The 25,037-nt window shown below is 40.9% G+C and overlaps 1 protein-coding gene across 1 annotated transcript in view; it reads right to left on the bottom strand.

Annotated features, from left to right (window-relative positions):
• Positions 1 to 24,718, bottom strand: part of ARHGAP21 (Rho GTPase activating protein 21) — a 2,418,417-nt gene extending 2,393,699 nt beyond the window's left edge. Inside the window, exon 1 of the mRNA XM_044089838.1 lies at positions 23,985 to 24,718. Within this exon, the coding sequence (XP_043945773.1) occupies positions 23,985 to 24,059 (75 nt within the window). The 5' untranslated portion in view covers positions 24,060 to 24,718. The remainder of the gene's footprint in view (positions 1 to 23,984) is intronic.
• Positions 24,719 to 25,037: the final 319 nt, after the last annotated feature.

Genomic DNA, 25,037 nt, shown 5'->3' with positions numbered 1-25,037 from the left:
ACCAATGGAAAAAAGTCCGGGTGACCAGACCCTTTTCCGTTGGTATATTATGGAATTTACAACTGGCACGCTGGTTGGGATGGCCAATCAGCGTGCACGTTTTTGAATATTAAATAGGGAGACATTGTATAATTATCCTCTCTGAACACCTAGGAAAATTCTGAGCAGCAGGGGCGGGATTTTCATATACGCTGTCACTTCCTGCTTCTTTGGCATTTCCATTATGAGTATCAGAGGTGGAACTGATTTGATTGCTAGGTTTTGGATAAGCAACCCCTTTCAGGTAATCAACTTGATCTCTTTCTAATTTCTTTTCCTTCCTAGCCAAAATGCTAGAAATCAATTTGTCTATGGAAGAAAACATGTTATAAAATTTACCCTGGTACTGTTCAAACAATAAATCGTTGGTAATTACCCCCTCAAGGGTGTTAGCTTCTACCATAAGTTCCTCAATCTGGGCATGGTTGTATTTCATTAGTATTTCTAACACGTCACACCTCTGTCGATCAAAAAGTTCAAGCAATTCACGATGCAGGGGGACCATCAGCCACAAGGATCCAGACAGGGAAGTACCTTATCCCAGTCTATTTGCACTACATCTTGAACCTTTTGCGAAACAGCTAAGATGATCAACCAATACAGGTGTGATTCTGGGTGCAACAAAAACAAGGATGGCCCTTATGCATAGATGATCTGCCAGTAGATGTAATGAAGCTTGAAGTTCATCTACACAGACGAGTCCAGACGTTAGTAAAATATCAGGGTACAGGGTACGAGGCCACTACAACAAAGACACTATCTAGATCTATAAACTATTACTCTCCCCAATCGTTGTGCAGTAGTTATTCACAAATATTTTAATCTACCGCAAGTAATTACTTCAGAGTGTAGCTCACGTCAACCCTGAAAATCAGTGAGAATCATGCATTCTTCAACAAAGCAAACTGTAGACAGTTGGCTGAAGAAGTGAACTGGTTGACACTGGATCATAATAAGAAGTTATGTACCTACCATAACGTTCCATGTTAGTTGTCTTCTTCTCGCCTTCTTTCTTGCTGGATGGGTTCGGAGCCGATCCTCGGCTCCGACTCGGCCAATACTAAAGCTAGAGAGCTAATTCCACCGGCTCGAGGCTCCCCTATATCCCACAATGCTAGGCGGTAACTACTCAGATCTCATTTGATAGCTATACCAAGCAACCCTAATCTCCATAGAATGGAGTAGGGAAACCCACCTCAAAACAACCTGCGTAAAAGGTAATGCAGACCTCAGAAAGGAGAAAAGAGGTGGAAGAACGTGTGGGAATGACAACTTCCGGAGGAAGAACACAAACTGAATTCCTGTCGGTCTGTCCAGGCTTGGGGGAAGGAGAGTGGGACGCAAGAAAGAAGGCGAAAAGAAGACAACTAACATGGAACGTTATGGTAGGTACATAACTTCTTAATGTTAAGTTGTCAATCTCGCCTTCATTCTTGCTGGATGGGACCGCGTCCCTAGCACCTTATCCCGGGTGGCCTATCGGAACAGACTCTTGAGAACAGTGGAACCAAAATTGGCACGGCTTCTGGAAACCATGTCCAATTTGTAATGTGAAATGAATGTATGAGGAGAAGCCCAGGTGGCTGCTGCACAAATGGAATCTATTGGCAGCCTATCCTACGGATGTAGCTAATGCCCTAGTTCAATGAGCTCAGGTCTTGAGGGTAGTTTTGATGTCTGATCTCATAGATGAAGGTAATTGTAGAGGTGAGCCATCTAGAGAGGGATACTTTAGTAACTGGAAGGCCCAATTTCCTTCCATATGACAGAAACAATTGATTAGATTTCTGAATTGTTTAGTCCTGTCCAAGTAATATCTAAGTTGGCGAACATCCAAAAATGTAGCTTTGTTCTGACCTGTTTGAATAGTTAGGAAAAAGACGGGAGATCAATAATTTGGTTTAGGTTTACTTGAGAAGAAACTTTAGGCAAAAAGGATGGATTAGTACGGAGGATACCCTATCTTTGTGAAGCACTAAGCAAGGAGGACGACTGCACAGAGCATGTAGTTCAGATACCCTTCTCGCTGAAGTTATAGCTACCAGAAAATGTGTCTTACAAGAAAGCAACTTCAGAGAACATGAAGCCGGTTCAAGGGGGAAGGATTAAGGATGCCAGAACCAAGTTCAAATCCCATTGAGGCGGGGATCTTTGATTGGAGGTTTGAAAAGAAACTTCATTAAAAAGGCTTTACAGAGTTTGAGAGCCATGATGCTAGACTCTGAAACACCAAGGACAAGTTGTAACAACAATCTAAATTCAAATTCACATAGTTTCTCAAATAATGGCAACGGAGCTGCAAGGGGGGGGGGGGTTAAAAGTGCTTTTTCTGGTTAAAGTAGAAACTACATTGTCCATTTCCCTATTCTTGAAAAGTATTCTAAAATTAAGCTTCTTTAAAAACAGTTTAAAATCAATCAACAAGTTGCCAATTTTCGATCTGGAGGAGGGAACAAAAGTAAACACTCTGCTCAACACATTCACTAAAGAACTGTCAAACGTATTTGTAGAGAAGCTGAATAAAGAAAAGTCACCTTGTGTGTTTTTAGTTATCGTTAAAACCAGCATACAATCCCTGGAAAGCATGTCACAATTGATACTATCACTTTCTAGCTCCTGTATTGCCTCGAATTCCTCTAATTCTGTTTGCGATGTGTTGAATTAATTTCCCCTGTTGAGTTGGTTTGAAAACGCTGGTTCCGTTGGTTCCTTGAGCAATAACAGACGATGTGGTGTGGTACACTGAAAATTTACCCATGGTTGGTGTCGTTTAATCAGGAGGGCGAAGCCAGAGTGATTAAAGGCAACCGTGGGTAAATCTTCAATATACCACAACCACAGAGTTGGTTAATGCTATTATACAATGACATTAATTAAGAAAGAAAATACTTACTTTTGTTAAATAATGTCTTTGTATAACGGCGGATTGCTGTTCTTCCGCTGGTTGTGGTATACTGCTTCTGCATTTTGATGTACTGTGCATGCGTATGGGACTTTCTTTCCCACATATACCCAGTACATCAATGCTTTGAAACGGAAAACAGAAGCAACGGAGAAAAGAAAGTCTCCGTTGCTCTGTTTTCTCTCTTTTTTTATTGTAAAAAAAGGTTTTGGGGCCGTTTATACCAATGGAAAAAAGTCCGGGTGACCAGACCCTTTTCCGTTGGTATATTATGGAATTTACAACTGGCACGCTGGTTGGGATGGCCAATCAGCGTGCACGTTTTTGAATATTAAATAGGGAGACATTGTATAATTATCCTCTCTGAACACCTAGGAAAATTCTGAGCAGCAGGGCGGGATTTTCATATACGCTGTCACTTCCTGCTTCTTTGGCATTTCCATTATGAGTATCAGAGGTGGAACTGATTTGATTGCTAGGTTTTGGATAAGCAACCCCTTTCAGGTAATCAACTTGATCTCTTTCTAATTTCTTTTCCTTCCTAGCCAAAATGCTAGAAATCAATTTGTCTATGGAAGAAAACATGTTATAAAATTTACCCTGGTACTGTTCAAACAATAAATCGTTGGTAATTACCCCCTCAAGGGTGTTAGCTTCTACCATAAGTTCCTCAATCTGGGCATGGTTGTATTTCATTAGTATTTCTAACACGTCACACCTCTGTCGATCAAAAAGTTCAAGCAATTCACGATGCAGGGGGACCATCAGCCACAAGGATCCAGACAGGGAAGTACCTTATCCCAGTCTATTTGCACTACATCTTGAACCTTTTGCGAAACAGCTAAGATGATCAACCAATACAGGTGTGATTCTGGGTGCAACAAAAACAAGGATGGCCCTTATGCATAGATGATCTGCCAGTAGATGTAATGAAGCTTGAAGTTCATCTACACAGACGAGTCCAGACGTTAGTAAAATATCAGGGTACAGGGTACGAGGCCACTACAACAAAGACACTATCTAGATCTATAAACTATTACTCTCCCCAATCGTTGTGCAGTAGTTATTCACAAATATTTTAATCTACCGCAAGTAATTACTTCAGAGTGTAGCTCACGTCAACCCTGAAAATCAGTGAGAATCATGCATTCTTCAACAAAGCAAACTGTAGACAGTTGGCTGAAGAAGTGAACTGGTTGACACTGGATCATAATAAGAAGTTATGTACCTACCATAACGTTCCATGTTAGTTGTCTTCTTCTCGCCTTCTTTCTTGCTGGATGGGTTCGGAGCCGATCCTCGGCTCCGACTCGGCCAATACTAAAGCTAGAGAGCTAATTCCACCGGCTCGAGGCTCCCCTATATCCCACAATGCTAGGCGGTAACTACTCAGATCTCATTTGATAGCTATACCAAGCAACCCTAATCTCCATAGAATGGAGTAGGGAAACCCACCTCAAAACAACCTGCGTAAAAGGTAATGCAGACCTCAGAAAGGAGAAAAGAGGTGGAAGAACGTGTGGGAATGACAACTTCCGGAGGAAGAACACAAACTGAATTCCTGTCGGTCTGTCCAGGCTTGGGGGAAGGAGAGTGGGACGCAAGAAAGAAGGCGAAAAGAAGACAACTAACATGGAACGTTATGGTAGGTACATAACTTCTTAATGTTAAGTTGTCAATCTCGCCTTCATTCTTGCTGGATGGGACCGCGTCCCTAGCACCTTATCCCGGGTGGCCTATCGGAACAGACTCTTGAGAACAGTGGAACCAAAATTGGCACGGCTTCTGGAAACCATGTCCAATTTGTAATGTGAAATGAATGTATGAGGAGAAGCCCAGGTGGCTGCTGCACAAATGGAATCTATTGGCAGCCTATCCTGAAAAGCTACGGATGTAGCTAATGCCCTAGTTCAATGAGCTCTAGGTCTTGAGGGTAGTTTTTGATGTCTGATCTCATAGATGAAGGTAATTGTAGAGGTGAGCCATCTAGAGAGGGATACTTTAGTAACTGGAAGGCCCAATTTCCCTTCCGCATATGACAGAAACAATTGATTAGATTTCCTGAATTGTTTAGTCCTGTCCAAGTAATATCTAAGTTGGCGATGAACATCCAAAAAATGTAGCTTTTGTTCTGACCTGTTTGAATAGTTAGGGAAAAAGACGGGGAGATCAATAATTTGGTTTAGGTTTACTTGAGAAGAAACTTTAGGCAAAAAGGATGGATTAGTACGGAGGGATACCCTATCTTTGTGAAGCACTAAGCAAGGAGGACGACTGCACAGAGCATGTAGTTCAGATACCCTTCTCGCTGAAGTTATAGCTACCAGAAAATGTGTCTTACAAGAAAGCAACTTCAGAGAACATGAAGCCGCCGGTTCGAAGGGGGGAAGGATTAAGGATGCCAGAACCAAGTTCAAATCCCATTGAGGCGGGGGATCTTTGATTGGAGGTTTGAAAAGAAATACGCCCATTAAAAAGGCTTTACAGAGTTTGAGAGCCATGATGCTAGACTCTGAAACACCAACATGAAAATTAGATATGGCAGCCAATTGAACTCTAATGGTAGATGCAGATGATCCTAAATGAAAGAGTTCTGCTAGAAAGTCTAGAATAGACTGGATAGGTGCAGTAAAGGGATCTATGTTTTTTGATGTTGCCCAAAAAGAGAAGCGTTTCCATTTGCTACTATAAATCTTCCAGGTAGAAGATTTATGAGAGGCTATCAAGATATCTCGGACCGAGCGAGATATTGAGGGAAGCCTGGCTAAGGCTGGAATCGGGGAAGCCATGCTGTGAGGTTTAGAGAAGGCAGAGATTGGTGCAGCTGACCCGATTGGTGGGTTATCAGATCTGGTACTGGGTCCAGATGCCAAGGCTGCTCCAAAAGGTAACGATGAAGAAACGGAAACCATATTTGTCGAGGCCAGTAAGGGGCAATGAGGATCATTGTCACTCTCAAGGCGATGGCTTTCTGAATTAGTTGAGATATCAGTGGAAAGGGGGTAAAGGCATATAGAAGTCCCCGTGGCCAATCGTGGACTAGAGCGTCTCTGGTGGGATGGCCTGGTAACGGGAAGAGAGTGAAGAAGTCGTGACACTTGCCGTTTTGGGGAGTAGCAAAAACATCGCAGCAAGGCTGGCCCCATCTTAGGAATACTTCTTCTAGAACTGATTTCTTTAGAGACCACTCGTGGGGCATGAGAATTGCCCTGCTCAATTTGTCTGCAATAACGTTGGATTTCCCAGGAATGTGCGTTGCTATCAGAAAATGCTGAGAAGAGATCGCCCATTGCCAAAGTCTGAGTGCCTCTCGACATAAAGGGTATGATCTGGTTCCGCCTTGTTTGTTGATGTACCACACTACGGACATGTTGTCCATTTGCATTGCAATAGTCCCAGTGGGAAGAGTGTCGTGAAGGGCTTACAACGCTAAAAGCACTGCTCTCATCTCTAAGACGTTTATGTGCAAGTGGCACTCGAAAGGTTGCCACGTGCCTTGGACTGTCCTGCCCTGATAATGCCCCCCCCCACCCGATCAGGGAGGCTTCTGTTGTCAACGTGGCGACTGGGGGGGGGGGGGAGAGTGAAGGGTCTTCCTCGGAGAAGTTGAGGTGATGTGATCCACCAAGACAGTTGATTCTTGCATGATTGAGTTATCAATATGGTATGGGACATCGGGAGCTGTTGAAAGGACCATTGAGTAAACAGCATCCATTGGAGGATCCTCATGTGAAAGCGAGCCAAGGGGAGAAGGGGAATAGCTGCTGCCATGAGTCCTAACACCTTCAAAACTAGTCTGGCTTTAACTTTGTTGCATTGTAAGAGAAGGGAAACTTGGTTTCGAATGTCTGACACTCTCTGCTCTGTGAGTCTGGCTGAAAGATTGAGTGTGTCTAAGGTGGCGCCTATAAAGGTAATAGATTGACAAGGCAGATTTTTCGAAATTTATCGAAATGCCTAGAGCTTGGCAAGATTGGATGGTGAAGTCCCTGGATAGAAGAAGCCGATGTCTGGTGGTGGCGGTAAGGAGCCAGTCGTCTAAATATGGAAACACCTGGAATCCTTGACGTCTCAAATGAGCCGCGACCACTGCCATGCATTTGGTAAACACACGGGGGGCTGTAGTGAGACCAAAGGGCAGGGCCCTGAACTGGTAGTGACTGGCTCCCAGCCTGAAGCGGAGATATCTCCTGGAGAGTCTGTTCATCTTGATGTGGTAGTACGCGTCCTGAAGATCTATCGAGCACATCCAATTGTCCTGACCCAAGAAGGGTAGAATGGACTGTAGCGTGACCATCCGGAATTTTGTTTTCCTGACATACTTGTTTAAGTAGCTGAGATCCAGTATGGGTCTCCAGTCTCCTGTTTTTTTTGGTACCAAAAAGAATTTGGAGTAGATTCCGGATCCTTGCTGGTCTGCTGGGACTGATTGGATAGCTCTTTTTGATAGCAGCTTTGAAATTTCTAACGCTGCTTGTTCCCTTAGACCGGGTGGAACGTCTGGAAGGGATCTTTTGGGTTGGGATGGGATGTGAATAAAGGGAATTTTGTAACCCTTGGATATGATCGACTGTACCCATTTCTCTTGAGTAAGGGAAAGCCAGGCTTTTGGGTACAGGGATAACCTTCCCCCGACTGCCTCCGAAGGTGGACAGCCGGGCAGCCCCTCAGGGATGCTGAAAGGGTTTGTGAGAGAACATTTCTCTGCTACCCTGGTTTTGCAGACCTCCTCTGCCTCTAGGGCAGCGTCTATTATTATTCCCCCCTCTGCCTCTAGAGGGGAAATCGACCTTGTGCGTCAGATGAGACTCCCTGGGATTGTTTGCGGAACCACATCTTTCCTCCCCTCTGACCTTTGGGATAGGGTCTAAAAGGGGTAGAAAAACGGACTCCTACAGCAGAGAGAGTCTTACCTTCTACCTCGCACCTGGTCAATGTATCCTTCACCTGTGGACCAAACAAGGATGATCCATCAAAGGGAGAATTGGTGAAGGACGCCTTGAAAGGGTCCGCAAAGTTGCATAGCCGCATCCAGGCGTGACGTCGTAAGGCAACACCTGTGCCTGCGGCTCTACTCGCCCCATCTGCAGCATATGAGACCAGCCGCATGGAGGAGTTAACGATAGAATTCAGGGTTGCCAACTGGGAGTTCATTGTGTCTTTGAACCCCTCAGCTGTAGGATCCTTTATCAGTTCACCCATATCCTTGAGTAAATCTCTCTGGAGACGAGTGAAGTGGCATAAGTAATTCAGCGAACGCATTGAAAAGGTCACTGATGAGAACATCCGCTTGCCGTACCTGTCCATGGTCCTAGATTCCTTATTAGGAGGATGGACAGGAACTGAAGGATCAGCTAACTCCTTCTTAGTGGCCGCAGCCACCACCATGGCATCAACAGGGACACCTTTGGATAAAAAATCTTTATCTCTAGGGGCAGTAATAAATTTAGATGGTCTCCTCGGGATGTGTTCCACTGAATCAGGAGCCGTCCAAGCCTTCCTTGCCACCACTTCCATAAGGGGGTCAAAGGGAGGGGACACCCAGGAGGTAGAAGGGCGAGAGCCAAACGCCTCAAGATACACTGACTCATCCTCCGAAGGGTTAAGGGCTGGCCAGGTCCCCCTCTGTTTGAGGATCTCAAGGATGTCAGCAAAGGAGACATCCTCAGGGGGGGATCGAGGGGAACCTTCAGATTCCTCTAAGTCAGTGTCAGAGGTGATAGACTCAGAGGAGTCAATGTGCTTCCTCTTGCACTGCCTCTTCCTTGGGGGATCTCCTACCGGGTCAGGAGAGGCCTCGGAAGAGGAGGAAATTCCCAATGGGGAAACTTGAGGAGTTGGCTCTCTGCGGTCTAAGACAAGGGGGTGAGTAGAAATCACTGCAGGCACTGTAGATGGGGGGGGGCTGAAGGAGCCGACTGTGGGGCAGAACCTGGTTCTAGCACACTCTGCATGACCTCGAAGGCACCCCTGTCAGGCAAGGCCAGAGGCCCCCGCTCCGAAGAGACAAGGACCTCCCCCGGCACCGATAGGGATGGCTCCGAAGCCGATGTCGGAGCCGAACTCACCAGCGCCAAAGCCCCAAGAGGGAGAGCGGGGTCGGACAAGGGTCCGATGCCACTCGCCCCCTCGGAGCCGACGAGGGAAGCTCGGCGCCGAGATCCCTCCAAGGAGGAGATCGAAGCAGACGGAGCCAAAAGGGAAGGTATCGGATCCGACGCACCGACAGTCATGGCTCCAACAAGCCCTGGCTCCGCACTCAAAGGAGTCGGAGGAGGAATGTATTGGGGAACGGAAATGGCCACTGACTGCTGAGTCGGGCTATGTAGCATTTGGGCCAGTGCCTCTGACTTGAGAAGTCTACTCACTACCCTTTGCAAATCATGGTCAGATAACCTGGAAGACCATGAGGAATGAGTTTTATGGCTCCGTTCAGAAAGAAGAGGGGATCCTGGCGCCGAATGCACGGAGCCGATAGAGGGGGATCTGGATCTCTTCCTAGACTGTGGCTCCGATAAGAGTATCGGAGCCAACGGAGTTTTATCAGCCTCGGCTCCAGCCGGAGCCAAGGTAACAGTATGAGGCTTGGAAACATCGGCTCCGGCCGGAGCCGATGTCGAACCCGACTTAACCTTTCCAGCAGTCAACTCTGAAACCGGAGCCGAATGTTTGGAAGTTTTAGAAGGCTTCCCCGACACAGACTGAGTCGAGGGGCCTTCAGGCTTTAATAAGCCCCGCAAGATTATATTCTTGCGTTCCTGCAGGACTCTAGGGCTAAAACCATGACAAACAGCACAAGAGTCCTGCAGGTGCAAAGGTCCCAGGCAATACACACAAGAAGTGTGACCGTCTGTCAGAGACATTTTCTGACAGCACGAGTCACAATTCTTGAAGCCTGAGACCTTAGAGTCTTTTGACATCGTGAAAGGAGTGCCTGACAACAACACAAACACACTACAGACACACCTTCTACTGAAGAAATTATTAAATTATTAAGGCTAACACAAACCACAAACACACATACAAGCCCTTAACAAAAAACAACTAATTTAGTCACACTAAAGGACTGGGGGAAGGGAGGGGCCGAAGGCCTACAAGTTAAGGGAAGAAAAGGAAGGGAATATAGACCCGAAAAACAGGGGTCGATTTATCTAAATATTTAATTAAACTAAAAAGGTTATGGTATGAAACAAAAAAGGGGGTTAAGAAATACCTAATATGGTAAAAACTCTAACTCACCTGCCTGAGCAGGTAGAAAAGCACCTTGTCAGCTATAGCGGCAAACGAGATCTGAGTAGTTACCGCCTAGCATTGTGGGATATAGGGGAGCCTCGAGCCGGTGGAATTAGCTCTAGAGCTTTAGTACTGGCCGAGTCGGAGCCGAGGATCGGCTCCGAACCCATCCAGCAAGAATGAAGGCGAGATTGACAACTTAACATGATAAAGATTACTGCTTTAAATTTTCCAAGGCCTCCGACTGGATCCAGGGGAACCCTTTTTCGGGGATATGAAAAATATGTTGTGTAATTTTACGTGGGGTCATTCAAAGCCAAGCTTGGCACTATACGTGTGGGGGGGGGGTTACCAAGGTGGACAGAGTTAGAAATAGCACCACTGAAGTATACAGTTATATACCCTGAAATAGTCCTCAGAGGACTAACGAATACTAGACTGGTTAGGCTATGGAAAGAAATTAAATAGCATTGAGTTGGATGCTAAATCATATAAGCATGGAAGATGCAAGTTGCAGTATGCCCCGATAAAACTAAATTTTAGTGGAGCTGAACAGAAAGTGACATTATTGAGATGGTTACAGAAAAACACAGAGGTGAAGCATTGGCACCATACAGAGGAGGTCCAACAATTTATAACGTGAGACAGGTTTTGAATTAAGTTTCAACCTAAACCTAGGAAACTTTTTATTGTACAACAGACTTAAACAATGTAAATGCTGAAGAAGAAATACCTAGGACAGACAAGAGAAGACGTGAAAACTACCTGCTGGAGATGCAAAGCCCAAGATGGGCCACCATTAAAGTGGTGTACGAGATAAAAAGAAAAATGAAAAAAAAAAAGAACAAAGAAAAGGCACAGCAGATAAAAAGTTTGAGAATGGATGGAGTCCAAATTTAGACTGCGGGTTCTGCCAGGGAGATGGAGACAACTAAAGTGCCATCGGAGACAACTACAGTAAGGAAATTAAACATTTTGGGGTGGAAGTGTTTGCATAAATATTATTTTACACCCTCCCGACTGAAGATGTTTTCTGGACAATCCAAGAGTGATTGTTGGAGATGCGTAAATGGTACAAAAAAGTCCTGGATACACATTCTGTGTCTGTCCAAAATTGGAAGAAGAAAATTCTTACATGATATAGTGAATTTGTGGTGATTTAGGAAGGGGCATCTTACTAGGATCATATTCCTTTTAGGAGTTCCAAAAAAGGGTAAGTCGAGAAAAAATGAAACGGCATTCCTGGGATCACTTTTACTGGTGACAAAAAAGCTGTAGCACAAAACTGGAAGGTTGACCCCGGCCCCCCAAAGATAGCAGAGATAAAACAACTGATGTATCAGATGTATAGGCAGGAGGCCTTATTAATAAGAAAAGATGGGAAAGGGATAGAAGACAAATGATAAAATGATTAATGGTAACAAAGACAATATAAGTAAATAAAACACTGCATAAGGAATAGTAATATTTTCCCTTACTGCAGCTAGAGAAAAGTGTGATGCCCCATTGGCTAATTCAGGGCAGCTTCCATAAGCAAGCTCACATACAAGTTGCATGATCACTACTCCTGTCGGACACTACCGGTACAATTACAAAAGACTTGCTCTCAGTATAACTGACATATTTCAGTGTAATACACCCAAGTAAATGGCTTACAATGAAATTGTGTCTTGGAATCAGGCCGAACGTTTCTATTCAAATTTTGTACAATGAAAAATGACTGTTTAATAGACTGTGAGAAAGACTAATAACCACATGCATCCACTACATAACATTATTTGGTTAAAAAAAAAATCTGGACTAATATTGTGCCCGTTTTTTTCTCCAATGGACCCCTTACAATGCCTGATTTTTCAGAGGCATGAAAGCACCCCTTCTTGAAGCTTGGCTGGTTTTTGATTGAGTGGAATGTAAGGCATGGGGAATGACTTTGGAACTGGTCATGTATGGAAGTAAATTTTGCTTCTTCTGAATATTACAGCCAGAATTCATCAGTGCTTCATGTGCGACTCCCAAGCAGAAAGAACAGCCAGCCACCAACCACCTCAAGAGCAGAAGAGTTGAGCAAGGTCTCAAGGCAGATGTTGCTAGCCAGCTGCAGGTTGAGTGCAGCCACACAGGGATTCAAAAGGACCCTTTCCTCTGGAAGTGCAACTTTTGCGGATGTTGCCCAGAGAATTAGTGCTCTTTCCAGATTTTTTTTGTGCGTGTGTTAAGCCTCACACCTAAACCACATCTGGCATTGCCTCCCCTGCATTCTGGAAAACCACTGTTAAGGTGGATACAACTTAAAGCCTAAAACAGAAAGTTTAATCCTCCTCCTCTACACCATTGAGTCGTGTGCTTTTACCTACACGTCTTGTGATGGTGAATCCGGAAAATCTGTCTGATCCTTTAGTGGTGTTACAAGTCACTTTCGGCAAACAGAACAACTTGCTTTACAGGTCCATCAGCAACTGCATTAGGAAATATTGCATTTCATCAACAAAATCTCAGTGAAGTTCCACCATATGCACAAGGTAGTTTACTGACTTCAAAGAAATCTTAAGGATGCATAAACTTGCTTCCCTAAGTGTACTTCTGTGCTGGACTCTCTAGCTAGAGGATGGACCACTAAACACTGGGAAGGTGAAGCCTTTTTAAATACCAGATGCTACAACTAAGGTTTTCTGTGCAATATAGCCACCATATCAGCGCTGGTGACCTTCAACATATCCACCAATGGAAGGACCACCAATGAGGACTGCTGGAAGACATAAGGACAGAAGGCCATCCCCCTATTTTCATCATCATTTGCATAAGTTTCCAAAACATGGGGACTTTAGGAGGAGATAAAGGGGAATCGGAAGCACCTATACCACAAAAGCTCACTCATTCTCTTACTAGTCACATCTGACTGCTACAGTGACCTACACCCCCCCCCCCCGAGCGCGGCCACCATTACCCACAGAGTTTACAAAGCAAAGGAGAATGGAAGTAGATTGTCAGGCCTTTCTTCTGTAGCACACTTACATGTACTCATACCTATATCCCTGACATACTTTATGGCATGTCTGTGGAATGCAGAAGGAAACCAGAGTACCTGGAGAAAATACAAACAAGGCACACCAGCTAACAATCGAACCAGAGAAACTCTTACTGTGAGGTGGCAATGCTACCATTTGCGTCAATGTGCCACCACAACAAAGGCAGGGTACACCCAAAAATTCCTAGACATAATAAATTCAAACTTTTACTTGTTTTTATTTTTAAATTTATTTACTTATTACATTTGTTAACAGGATAATGTTCAACCGGGCCTAGAGCCCGTTTTCAATGGAGGTCCAGGGAAAAAAGCTCCAAAACAGTAAGAAGACTAAAAGTAATAATTATAAACAAAACAAATACTTAATACAGATTCAAATAACAGTATGCACATATATATGTAGTGAAGCATTAACAAAGACTCCAACACCATTAGAAATGCATATACATTTATGAGCAACAGATCTTATGAACCCATGTCCAACAGTGCAGCAGTATTGAAGTTGTTACATATCAGCAATTCAGCAGATAGGTAGAGGGGAAAAGCAGCATGATAAGGGTAAAGTTGGGATGAGACATGTATTAACTTCTTTATACAAAGAGTAACGAGCCCACTAAGGGTCAAAATCTTCTTGACTTTGTCCTCATTAACTTCGCACCTACCTGCACTGCTCCTGTAGTATCCTCATTTTTGGCCAAATTTAATCACAAATCAGTAACTTTCTCCTATAAGGCATCAAAAATCTACCAGAATGAACACTTCTGAATTCAAGAACTTAAAAAAAAAAAAAAAAAAACTTTTTATTAACTCTCAAAATTCAACTGCAAGATTTCAAACCTCCAAATAGCCTCAGTTATCATTTATGCCAATGAATTTTACTCCTGTCTAACAAACAGCATAAAATCAGGTGGTACCAATCATAACTGTACCTTGGAGAACATAAAAATAAACCACCTCGGTGGAATGCTAACATTTAATAAGTGCCAAAATAAAATAAAAAAGCTAATTTAGGCCTACGATAAATTAAAATCTACCCATATTAAAAAAAATATGAAAAGGATCAGTAAAATCTGGAAGTTACCATAAGGAAGATCAACATGGAATACAACTTATAATTAGCACACAGAGCCAAAAATAATTATACAGGTCCCTCTTTGGCTAGAGATAATTAAGAAATAACTCACAACATTGCCCTCAATGAATCCATAACAGTATTGCCCATTACGATCACAAAGATGATATTAATGTTGTTGTTTGTCTGTCGGCTTTTCCCAGATAAAGGGGTCACCACAGCGGAACTCTGGTCCGCTAATGACTAGCGGTAGATTTTTACGAAACGCCGAGGTGCCAGCTCGACGCCCAACCTTCAACAAAGGCACGCCCATTTACGCACACATGTCTTTCGAACGCTACCCAACCGCGGGGAGGGCATGCAGATTCCACACAGAAGGCACTCCCAAGCCCAGCAGAGAAACATTTCTGAATCCCTTCCCACCTTCCCCACCCTTCACACATTAGTATGGAACATGTCCTAACTGCATTCTCAAAACCTAAAAATTATACCTCTGTGGGCACAGACAGCAAAATAACTGGTTGCTTAAATCAACAGCACCAAACAACCCTCTTTGAGCCTCTCTTAAAACTTTCCAACTTAAGCAGAACCACAGCGCATGCTCCTAAAGTACCTTAAATGGCTGCCATTATGTCACTCTGTGAAGGCGGTCCCACTTCAAATTGCAGAAACTGTAGTCCCATCAATGTGACAAGTCTAATTTAGAAAGCCACAGAACTTACTGTATCCGATTTTATAAGCCAAGATATAAAACATGTAATTGGCTCTAGACCCACAGCAAACTGGTTTTGTTAAAGGGAGGTCATACCCAATTGATTTAGTAAACTTCTTCAAGAAAGCTACTAAACCTCTAGATAGCAGCAACTCAATTCATACAGGGTGCATGGATTTAGCTAAGGCCTTTGTCCCAATTCCCCAAGCGGGAACTGGAAATAAGCTTAAAGATCTGAATAAACACTCATGTTGTACGATGAGCAGCAAACAGAACCTAGAGTTAAAGAAGCAGGTGGAGTTGGTCCTCAGGGCTCAATACTGAAACCTTTTCAGTTCAGCATCTAGTTCTTGGATCTCCATACCATTAACCCAGACATACTGCTACCTAATTTTGCAGAGGACTGCCAGCAGGGTGTTCTCGTTTGTTCAGCATCCAGTACTGTGCTACTACAGTGAGGGCTAAAACCATATAAATCAGTGGTGTATTACACACAAGTTAAATGCAAAGAATTCTAGTATTATCTTTGGTAAACAAATCTCAACAGCACCTTATAACTGTATCAGTCTGGATGTTGTAAGAGATCTCAGCACCTTAGTAGGTAACTCCCTATCCTTTGACCACCACATAGCAACAATGGTCAGGAAATCCTTCTATATTTTTCAATTACTAACTAAAGCAGCATCATCCAGATCAAAAGTTACGTGTTCTTCTATACACTGTCCTGATCAGATCAATTATAGAATATAATGTCCCTTTTAGTATGCATTGATCCAAACATTTGCAGCTAGAAAGACCCCACAGGTTTCTACCTAAAAAGATAATCAGAATGATGACATTCAGCTACAAAAAACAATCTTGAAGTTCTAACCCTATGATGTTTCTTGTAGACTCCTATGTGGTGATTTTTGTTTAGCATTCCAAGATAAGTACCCAACCACCATCTTTGATCTCTTACAGTCCACTAAAAAAAAAATAGCTCTGCAAACACTCAAACTAAAGACATGAATCTTCATCAACACATAAATTGTCTCTCCAGTGTGTCTTATTTACTACTCAACCCTTCCCAATCTCTGTTTTACGTGTACAGGTAGATTATTCCAGAGTGAAATACTTGTTTTTTAAAATCAAACCTTGACAATTGGATGACTGCCCATAAATTAACCCTGGTCGTCCTGATGTGTTTTGCCCTCTCGAAGGCAACAGGCACCCTAAGAGGATGGGTAATGGCAAGGTAATTATGATCCATGGACTAATTCTCTAAGAAACCCTATGACTTGATAAATCACAGTCTTCCTCTTCTTCTTTGTCACCATCTGGGGTAGCAGACTGTATAAGGGAATAATTGTATTTCTTCTTGCACATCATCTTTCTCAGCATCTTCAAAATGGAGGAGTCCAAAGAGGAGGAAGACATCTGTTTTGGAGACAAAATCATACACAAATGTTGCAAATGACCCTGGGCTTCTCTGTCCTGCTAGACATCAAGTGGCAGGGCTAATGCCTCAGCAAATGATATCTCTACAGATTTTTTGTTGTTGTTGTGTCTTTCGGCTTTTCCCGGCTAGGGGTCACCACAGCGGAACTTCGGTCCGCTAACGATTGGTGGTTGATTTTTACGTGCAGTAACAATACGCACAGCACGACCATCCACGTAAAACAAGGTTTATTACTTCAAGCTTTTGAGTTGAAACTCTTTTTCAAGAATCTCTACAGATACAGCAGACGTTAGTGATAAAAGAAAGCTAATTTTACTTAATATACATGTCTGGTAATAGAAGATATAAAAATTAGGCCAGAGGAGGCTGGAATTTACTAGAGAAAATCATCAAAGGAACCAAGGTACTGGGTGCAAGTGTGCTCAAAACAGAAAATTAACATAATGGGATAAGGCTAAGCAGAAGTTTGGACTGCAGATTACAGACAGTCTTCCCTATCAGTAACTAATAACAAAAGAACAGGCACAGAGAAGGGGACAGGGAATGCTAAGTGAAAGACTAGCTCCGGTAGGTTTTTATAGAAGAGTCTAGAACAGAAGCTACTGTTACAAGAGTAATAATTAGTAGGCATATAAAATATTGCATGACAAACGTAAGACTCAATCAATCACAACAGGTTAGAAAAAATAGTAAACTGCCTCTCCATTCTGTTTTCCCAATGGAACAGTGGGGGGAAAAAAAACAAGTATGCAACCAACTCCAGAAGGTAGTTTTATACGCCAAGTAAACTTTAGATGATTTTTTTTCCTCAGGTAGAAAAGTGTGATGGGGAAGACAGAGGTAACTGGGAACATGCTTTATATGAATATAACAAGTTGGAAAATTAAAAAACAAATGTTGAGTACTTTGACACAGTTTTCGGGAACAAATGGCTACAATTATGGAAATTATTCTTTTGAGCTTGGATACAGGGTTTTAACAGTCTAGACATAGTAAGCACTAGCATCCTAAAACCAGTCATCTTCCAATGTTAAAAATCAAGACACTGTAAAGCTATTCAAAGATGCTGTAAAAGAACATATAAAAAATAGAACCCAAATGCTTCTGTGACATTGGTTAAACTCTCATAATACTTAAATTGCATCTTAATCTGTATACAATAAAATATGGTGCTAGAAAATACTGTAACCAAGAAACTTTGCCACTGTTCTAATGCTTTATCATATGAATGCAACCATCACAATACATGTTTACTTTTCAGTTGGTACTACGAACGAGATGTGCTGAATTGTACAATGAAATGTTAACTGTTATCAATGCATCTCTTTAACAATATATGTAGATATAACAATGCATACTCTCTTTCATCCTGTTGCCTCTTTGGTTCGGTGAACCCAGATCGTGGCTAAATGAGGTGGGATCTTTAAAAAAAAAAAAAAAACAGGAGGAGCACATTTCATAGAAATAAATGAAATTTATAGCAACAATATCTGTAAAATAATGATCAGGAGGAGTAAGACTGGTTTAAAAGGAAGGCAGGACATGAGCAACTAATGTGATGTCACAGTGAATGAAAATTGTTAGAAAGAAAACATGTATTTTGCATAAAAAAAAACATTAATATGGTTTATTTTTTTTTAATAATTAATACAGACTTAAATTATAAATTAAAATGTGACGACTTGATAAATGTTTGAAAAAAGACCATTTTGCAAAGAAAACACATCAGATGGACTGACACACGCTGTTTACACACAGATGCCAAATCCAGTGGTTCACAGACCTTGTCACGGTCTGACATTTTGCACTACACCCTCTTTCCGTGTCTTTACTTATTTTTATTTATATAGATTTTTTTTACCAGGTTTGTCTGACTGTGTTTACTGGGGGGGGGGGACTTTCAGCAGAGGCCCGAAGAGAAGAGCAGCAAACATACTACAAACATTTTTGAACAGACATTCAATTATATACACAGACATTAAGTAATGTATATTAACAACTGCACATTTCCTAATAGATTACATTCATATGAAATAAGCAATTGCTACCGTATAAAATATATGTACACATTCGTAGAGGTTGAACATTGGGCATTTGGAGAGGTGTACTAGTGGGTTTGTCAAAACAGATGAAAGACTGTGTGATTAGTACTTACAAATTCAAAGAAATGTAGTTGAGGGGAAGGAGGAATTGGGTAGGACAGAAAATATTAATAATGTAATTAAGAAGTGAGGTATAAAACAGTTTTTGTATATACACATACATACAATATCTACACACACACACACACACACATATATATATATGAAAATGTACACATTTATATATTTAAATATACATAAATATATAAATTTCTATACAAATGTCTAAGTAGTAAAGCGGTGGGATGTCATCAGTGTCTGAAAACTATTTATATGGCTGGGAGATGTTAGTAATACTATTCAGGTATTGGTGAAGACTGGTTATGAGGCACAGGATTCTGAATAAAGGGAAACGGTTTCACAACATGGCAAGCTGGCATTTATTAAGTGTAGTACTACACAACAAATTACAAGAAGACAGTACAACTGCATGCAGTTTAGGAAGGTGACCATGAACTGTATGAAGATTGTAGCACTTAGGCAATATATAATGTGTCTGCAGTATGATACACGACTAACACACAGAGAATATTTGTACTGCTGCCTGCAACATATCTATATCACTCCATTATGTGAGTAGCACAGTTACAATAAGTACTTACAGCATTTACAACTCACTGGTGGTAATGTAACCAAATTCTGCTCAGGGTAAAATACCACTGCACAGAATATTTACTTGCTCAACTGTCATTACTTCAGATGTAAAAAATAAAATCCTACATGTTTCCATTAGAATTTTTTTTTTGGTTGTAGGATGTAGACTTCATGCCACGGTTTGAAATAGCTGGAGTGGTGAGGTCAAAGTCAGCATGCTGAAGCATTAAAATCCATACGGAAAAAATAAGGTGCATTTTTGTCTGGACATCCTGCTGTTAGTAAATGAAAGCTTCAGGACTAAGTCTTGAAAAGGGACTGACACATGACCTTTTATAAGCAGGTACCAGATGTAGGGGTTCATATGCCTTCAATGTCACTCTTACATTTTGCATTATACTTTGCTTCTAATAGAAGTGTTATGCATGACATATATTCAATATGTCGAATACACTGCTAGTCAGGAATATAACTACTATTTTGTCATTACATAGGTTCACAGGTTTATACTAGGGTAACAACCACTAAGGCTCTTATTAGCCTAGCCGTGCAACCCAAATGTGACCCACAATTTGATTTACGTAGGGGTGTGATTTACTGACTGCTTCTGTCCACAGACACTGGCACCAGACCAGGGGTAAATATCCAATTACCCATGCACTAGGACAAAATGCACTTAAATAGGGATAGGGAGGAACTCTGCTTCATGTAAAATGAAAGCTTTTTTGGTCACTGGAATCATTATAGTCTCACCTCCCAAAAAAATAAACACACGTGGTACAGTACATTACATGAATTCAAGCCTGTAGGGAAGCCTTTATACCTAGAATCACCAGCAATTCATTCTCTAGCTAAGGGCCAATACCTGCTCAGAGAAATCTGCAAAATATTTCAAATGGTTTCAGAGATATGGTCCTATAGTGCTTGGTACCAACAGTAGTCTTACCACACCCATTTGGATACATTGTTATACATTCAACTCATGTCCATTTCACTGTTTTTTTTTTCAGGCTCTCTTTATATATGAATCATATCAGTGTATTGCTACCAAATAAAAACAAAAAAATGATCTTTTCTCAAAAAAGTGATATTTTTGTCATTTTAAAATATTACAGCAAATTATGTTTATTTTACTTGTTCTGACAGGCAAACATGTATTTGAGATTCTACCTTCTACAACTGATGTTTAGATCATATAATATTCAACATAAGGTCTACTACTTAGGCATTTGGCCTTGAAAATGTCGTAAGAATATATTTACACACTGAAGTTATGGATCAAATTCAGGTCAGAATAGCCTCTTTGCAAAACAGTCAGTTGAAAACAAAAAAGTAGAATTCCATGCTCTTCGCAATACAAAATATAAAAAAAAAAACAGTTTTGCAGAGCATGAATATATAATGATGCTGTGATTTCAGGCTTAAATGATATGCATTTCTATCCACTTAACGTATGTGTGAGAAAATATATTAAAAGCTTTTTCTTAAACAAGACACATTTTTTTGCAACTATAGTTTATTCCAAGGCACAGTTATTCCTTTGCTTTATTTCTAAAGGTTTCTGAGCCAACATCAATGAAGTGTTATCCATAATTATGTCAGTAACATCCCCTTTAGATTTAAAGAAAAAAAAACTTTTTTTTTTTAGGTACAGATACTTTTAATACACAACAAAAATAGTTCAAAACAGTCATTTGGAAAATGGTCAATAATAAAGAATTTAATTTGTGCAACTGATCTTCCTCATGCAATTCTTCCTCCTCTTCCCTTCATTTCAACACAGACTACTCAAAACAATTTCAAAGAAACTTTCTGCTTCTTGCTCTGCATTTTTTCTGCATTTGCATATCGATTTTAAAGCAGCTGATCTAATCTCTCTCTGCTCTACTGTATGAAGTCAACGGAAGTTATATTCTATTTCTTTTGCTTACAATAACAGTTTATATCATGGCTATATACAAACTCACATACACACGCATTATTACAACATTTTAACACATTCACTGTGGCTTTCTCTACACCAGTCACTGAAATTTCTGTTGGTTATTTTCAGATTAATTTTTAAACTGCAAACTTACTGAATTAAAGAATTACTGCCAACATAAATCAAATAGGTAGATTGATCTATCCATTAAGCACGCATCAGCTACGACAAGGATCAGCAAAAGCAATGAACAGCAGTCAGAATATGCATGGCTTGCATAAAGAAATAAACATAACACGGTACAAGATTAAACAAATGCAGCAATAAAAATCTAAGTACAAAACTCAGTTCTGTGCCCCAAAATTAGTTCTACTACACCATGATTTTAGTCAACTATGTGTTTGTTATACTCTGCAAAGGATGGAGACATTCAAGATACATGAATTGCTAACATCTAATCAGCATATCAGGTGTTCCAGTGCTGTTCAAAGAAATATTCAGTCCTACCAAACCTGCAGATATTTTCTGCAACAGATTCATGCAGAATTGTCAACATCTGTAGCCAGAAAGCAGATTATTGCAAGTCTTTTTGGTGACATAGTGCATTGTGAATGGACTTATGAAATCACTGAATATACTGTAAAAAAACAACACTTTCCATACCTTGATAATCACTTTATTCAGTAACTACTTTTATCTTTAATTCCTTGTACAATTTATTTAAATAAAATTCAATATGTGGCAAAACATCTGCTCTGTATAAATTAAAGAGTAATTCAAATACTGGAAACACATGACAAAAACAAGGTAGACAGAATTGCCATTTGATTCAAAGGGTGAAACCCATCACCACCAAGTTCTGAAGTACATATAATGGAAAAATCTTACCAAAAAAACTGTTTAATCATGCAAATTTTGTTTACCCATAAGCTTACTTAAAGCAATCTCTACTCAGATCAAGCTAAAACTTCCTTCGTAGTATACTTCTGGCAACAAAAATAATTATTATGAAGACTGGTGGCAAATCATTTCTAAAACATCATCTAAGTATGATGATAGGGCACTAAGCAATGTAATCCCTTAAAATGGAACATTTTAGCCAATGATATTAAAAACATAATGCGTGCATAAACAATGATTACATTTCTTACTTTTATAGCAATAACTTCTCAGTTTTAAATAAACGAAAGCCATGACTTCATATGCGCATCTAGTATTCAATGCCATACAAACTGTTCAACATGACTAACTGTATTCTACCATGCTGTAAATCTCTCAACACACCTTGCTTTTCCCTTTCTCCCTACTATTTATTTCCTCACAAATTTCTTAATATCATCTTCCACTATTGCTCGTTTCTCTTCACTCATTCTTCAATACATCGTAACCTTAGCAGCTCCTCTACAATATATCTGGCTGTGCTCCTTATTAGACTGTATTACCCAACACTCAATTAATCAGTTCTGTTTCAAACACATAGCTTCATACTCCTGAAATTCCTCAAATGCCACCCTCATTCAAGACTCTTCCATTTTACTTGTAAGGAAACAAACTACCTAAAATTCCAAATCTACTATCATGAAGACACTATATGTCCTTTTCTACACAGAAAAACTCACAAGTACAATTTAAAAACAGTTTTGTACAAGTAACACATCTGCTTTTCAAGTTTCTTTAACTGTTTCCATGCTGTTATGTGCTTAATGTTCTCTCCCTGTCAGGTGATGTCTTTTTTTCTTCTAACTCAACTCCAAAAGCTCTAGATATCACTGTAGTACCTCACTCTTTATAACACAGATAAAAACAATCTTCAAAGTGCACCATGGGACAGTCCAATTAAAGTTAAGCTGTAAGCAAACATCTAATGCCTGCCTACAGCAAAACTACTGTTATGTCACATTTTAACATAAGTATTACTAGCCATCCATTTATCTAAGGGTCGTCACGAAACAAACCATATCAAATTTCTTGCACTTTGCCACAACATGAAACATCTCAGAAGTAAAATACAAACCAATGTTAATGCATCACTCTGAATTATAAAGTGTCCAACTTGCTGATAACGTATTTTAAGAAAAGAATAATACACAACCATTCTGTTAAAAAATATCCAGATACTTTATAAAAAGAAAACGGAAAACAGCATGATTACATTCTCTACCGTACACAAAACAGCTGCCACAACCATCAATGTTACCAGAGAATATAATCATTACATTTCACATGCAAGTTAAAAAATCTGTGACAATTAAAGCAAATTTAAATAAGCTTGGCAGCAGACAAGTATGACATGTCAAAATGCATTCAAACCAATCCAAGATGCAGCAACCCAAAACATGTGGATCGTCCTGGATGCTAGCGGATACACTCATAGAAACCCTTCACATAAAACATAATAATTCAAACATATTTCACACTTTTGGAAGGCCAAATCGGACTCATCAGAACACAATGACAAGGACTACGCTAAAATTGTGTGTTTCGGAATATGCACGCTGATACGACTCTCCAACACAGTTCTAATGATTTCAATACCCAAGTGTGAACAGCTCCAGCCAACACTCCTGCTGTCACACAAACTAATTCAGCTAATAAAAGAGATCATAACCCTCGATCTACAACGGCAAATACCTTCTCTGCTAACAATGGTCTTTCTGATCAAGTAATACATATACTGTGACCTCGTTACTCTCAAATATTCTGACATCTTACAGTATCAAGAAGCACACATCAACTACTCCTGACAAAACCGTTTAATGGAAACAGGTACCACAAAGCGGGGTCCGACACACACTGGAAAAGATAATAAAACACTGACTTTAAGTTCAATTGTACCCAGCAAATGCCGGCTCAACCAAACAGCTTTTTAGGGACATTTGTCTTAGCAGAACTTTTCATCGTTACCTTAGCTGATGAAGAGCTGACTGTTTGGATTTTCTCCCCATCTTCCTCGGATGGACCTGGCCAACGTGTCGCCATTATTTCATTTCAAATAACAAACGGACACATCCTTTAGCGTACACATTGATTAAAAACTCCATCCATAAACACAAAGTCAGAAAAATAAGAATCCAGTGATACGGAAGACAACCCACGTCTTCCCCGTTGGGTTACTTTTCAACGCACTGGGCAGATTGCACAAAAACAGGGAAAAGGGGTCTGTCAGATGTAGCGTATCTAGTGACCGTCTCTGTCAGTTAACTGTATAACAAATGGTCATGGAAAGAAGCGAAAAGACACCACCCAGTTTATCCACAGAAAATACTGCGGGCTAGTAACGACAAACTCCAGTTAGCGTTACCAAAAGTGATTCGTAAACTCGTTACACTCCTTAATCGAAGTTAGATATTCCAGTCCTAATGTAGAAGTAAAAATCTGGAGATGTAAACCGGGTTAGATTATAGTGCTCGTGTAACTGAATGTCACTTACTTTCTGTCAGCTCCAGTGTAAAAATAATGAATAGCCAAAACTTGGGAGTCCCCTGGCTGAAAACATTTGGAACGGGGGGTGGGAGCCAGCTGGCGGCTGTAAGGGTACGGTTGTGCGCCGGCTCGGTGTTACTTTTACCACCTGACCAGATGCTCCGTAGCTCTGCGGTCAGGTGGTGGAGAAGGAGCAGGTCGAGTAAGCATCGCGGGATCGAATGTTGTGGAGTGCGACTGCGCATCCCCATTCCTAGGTTTGTTTTAATACTGTGACTGGGGGCTGGTGTTGTTTTAGGAAGTTATTTTGTCTGTGTTTAACTTCTCTGTGCTCAGTGGAATTCAGTAAAATAACGTTTTATGTTACCGTAATTTGTGATTTCATTGTCAGTAGTTGAAAGCAAGGTTTTAAGCTGGTGAAAAGGGAATGGGGAAACGGCGGGAAACAATTGTCGAGACTCCCAAGAAAGAAAGCCCTGTACGGGGGAGGGGATAAGAAGCATGTTTATTTATTAAGAGGTCATGTCGAGTTCT

This window comes from Protopterus annectens, chromosome 12.part0 (assembly GCF_019279795.1).
Source record: "Protopterus annectens isolate FY-2018-M chromosome 12.part0, PAN1.0, whole genome shotgun sequence".
In the NCBI taxonomy this organism is placed as follows: Eukaryota; Metazoa; Chordata; order Ceratodontiformes; family Protopteridae; genus Protopterus; species Protopterus annectens.
This window is presented reverse-complemented; position numbering and strand designations above follow the sequence as displayed.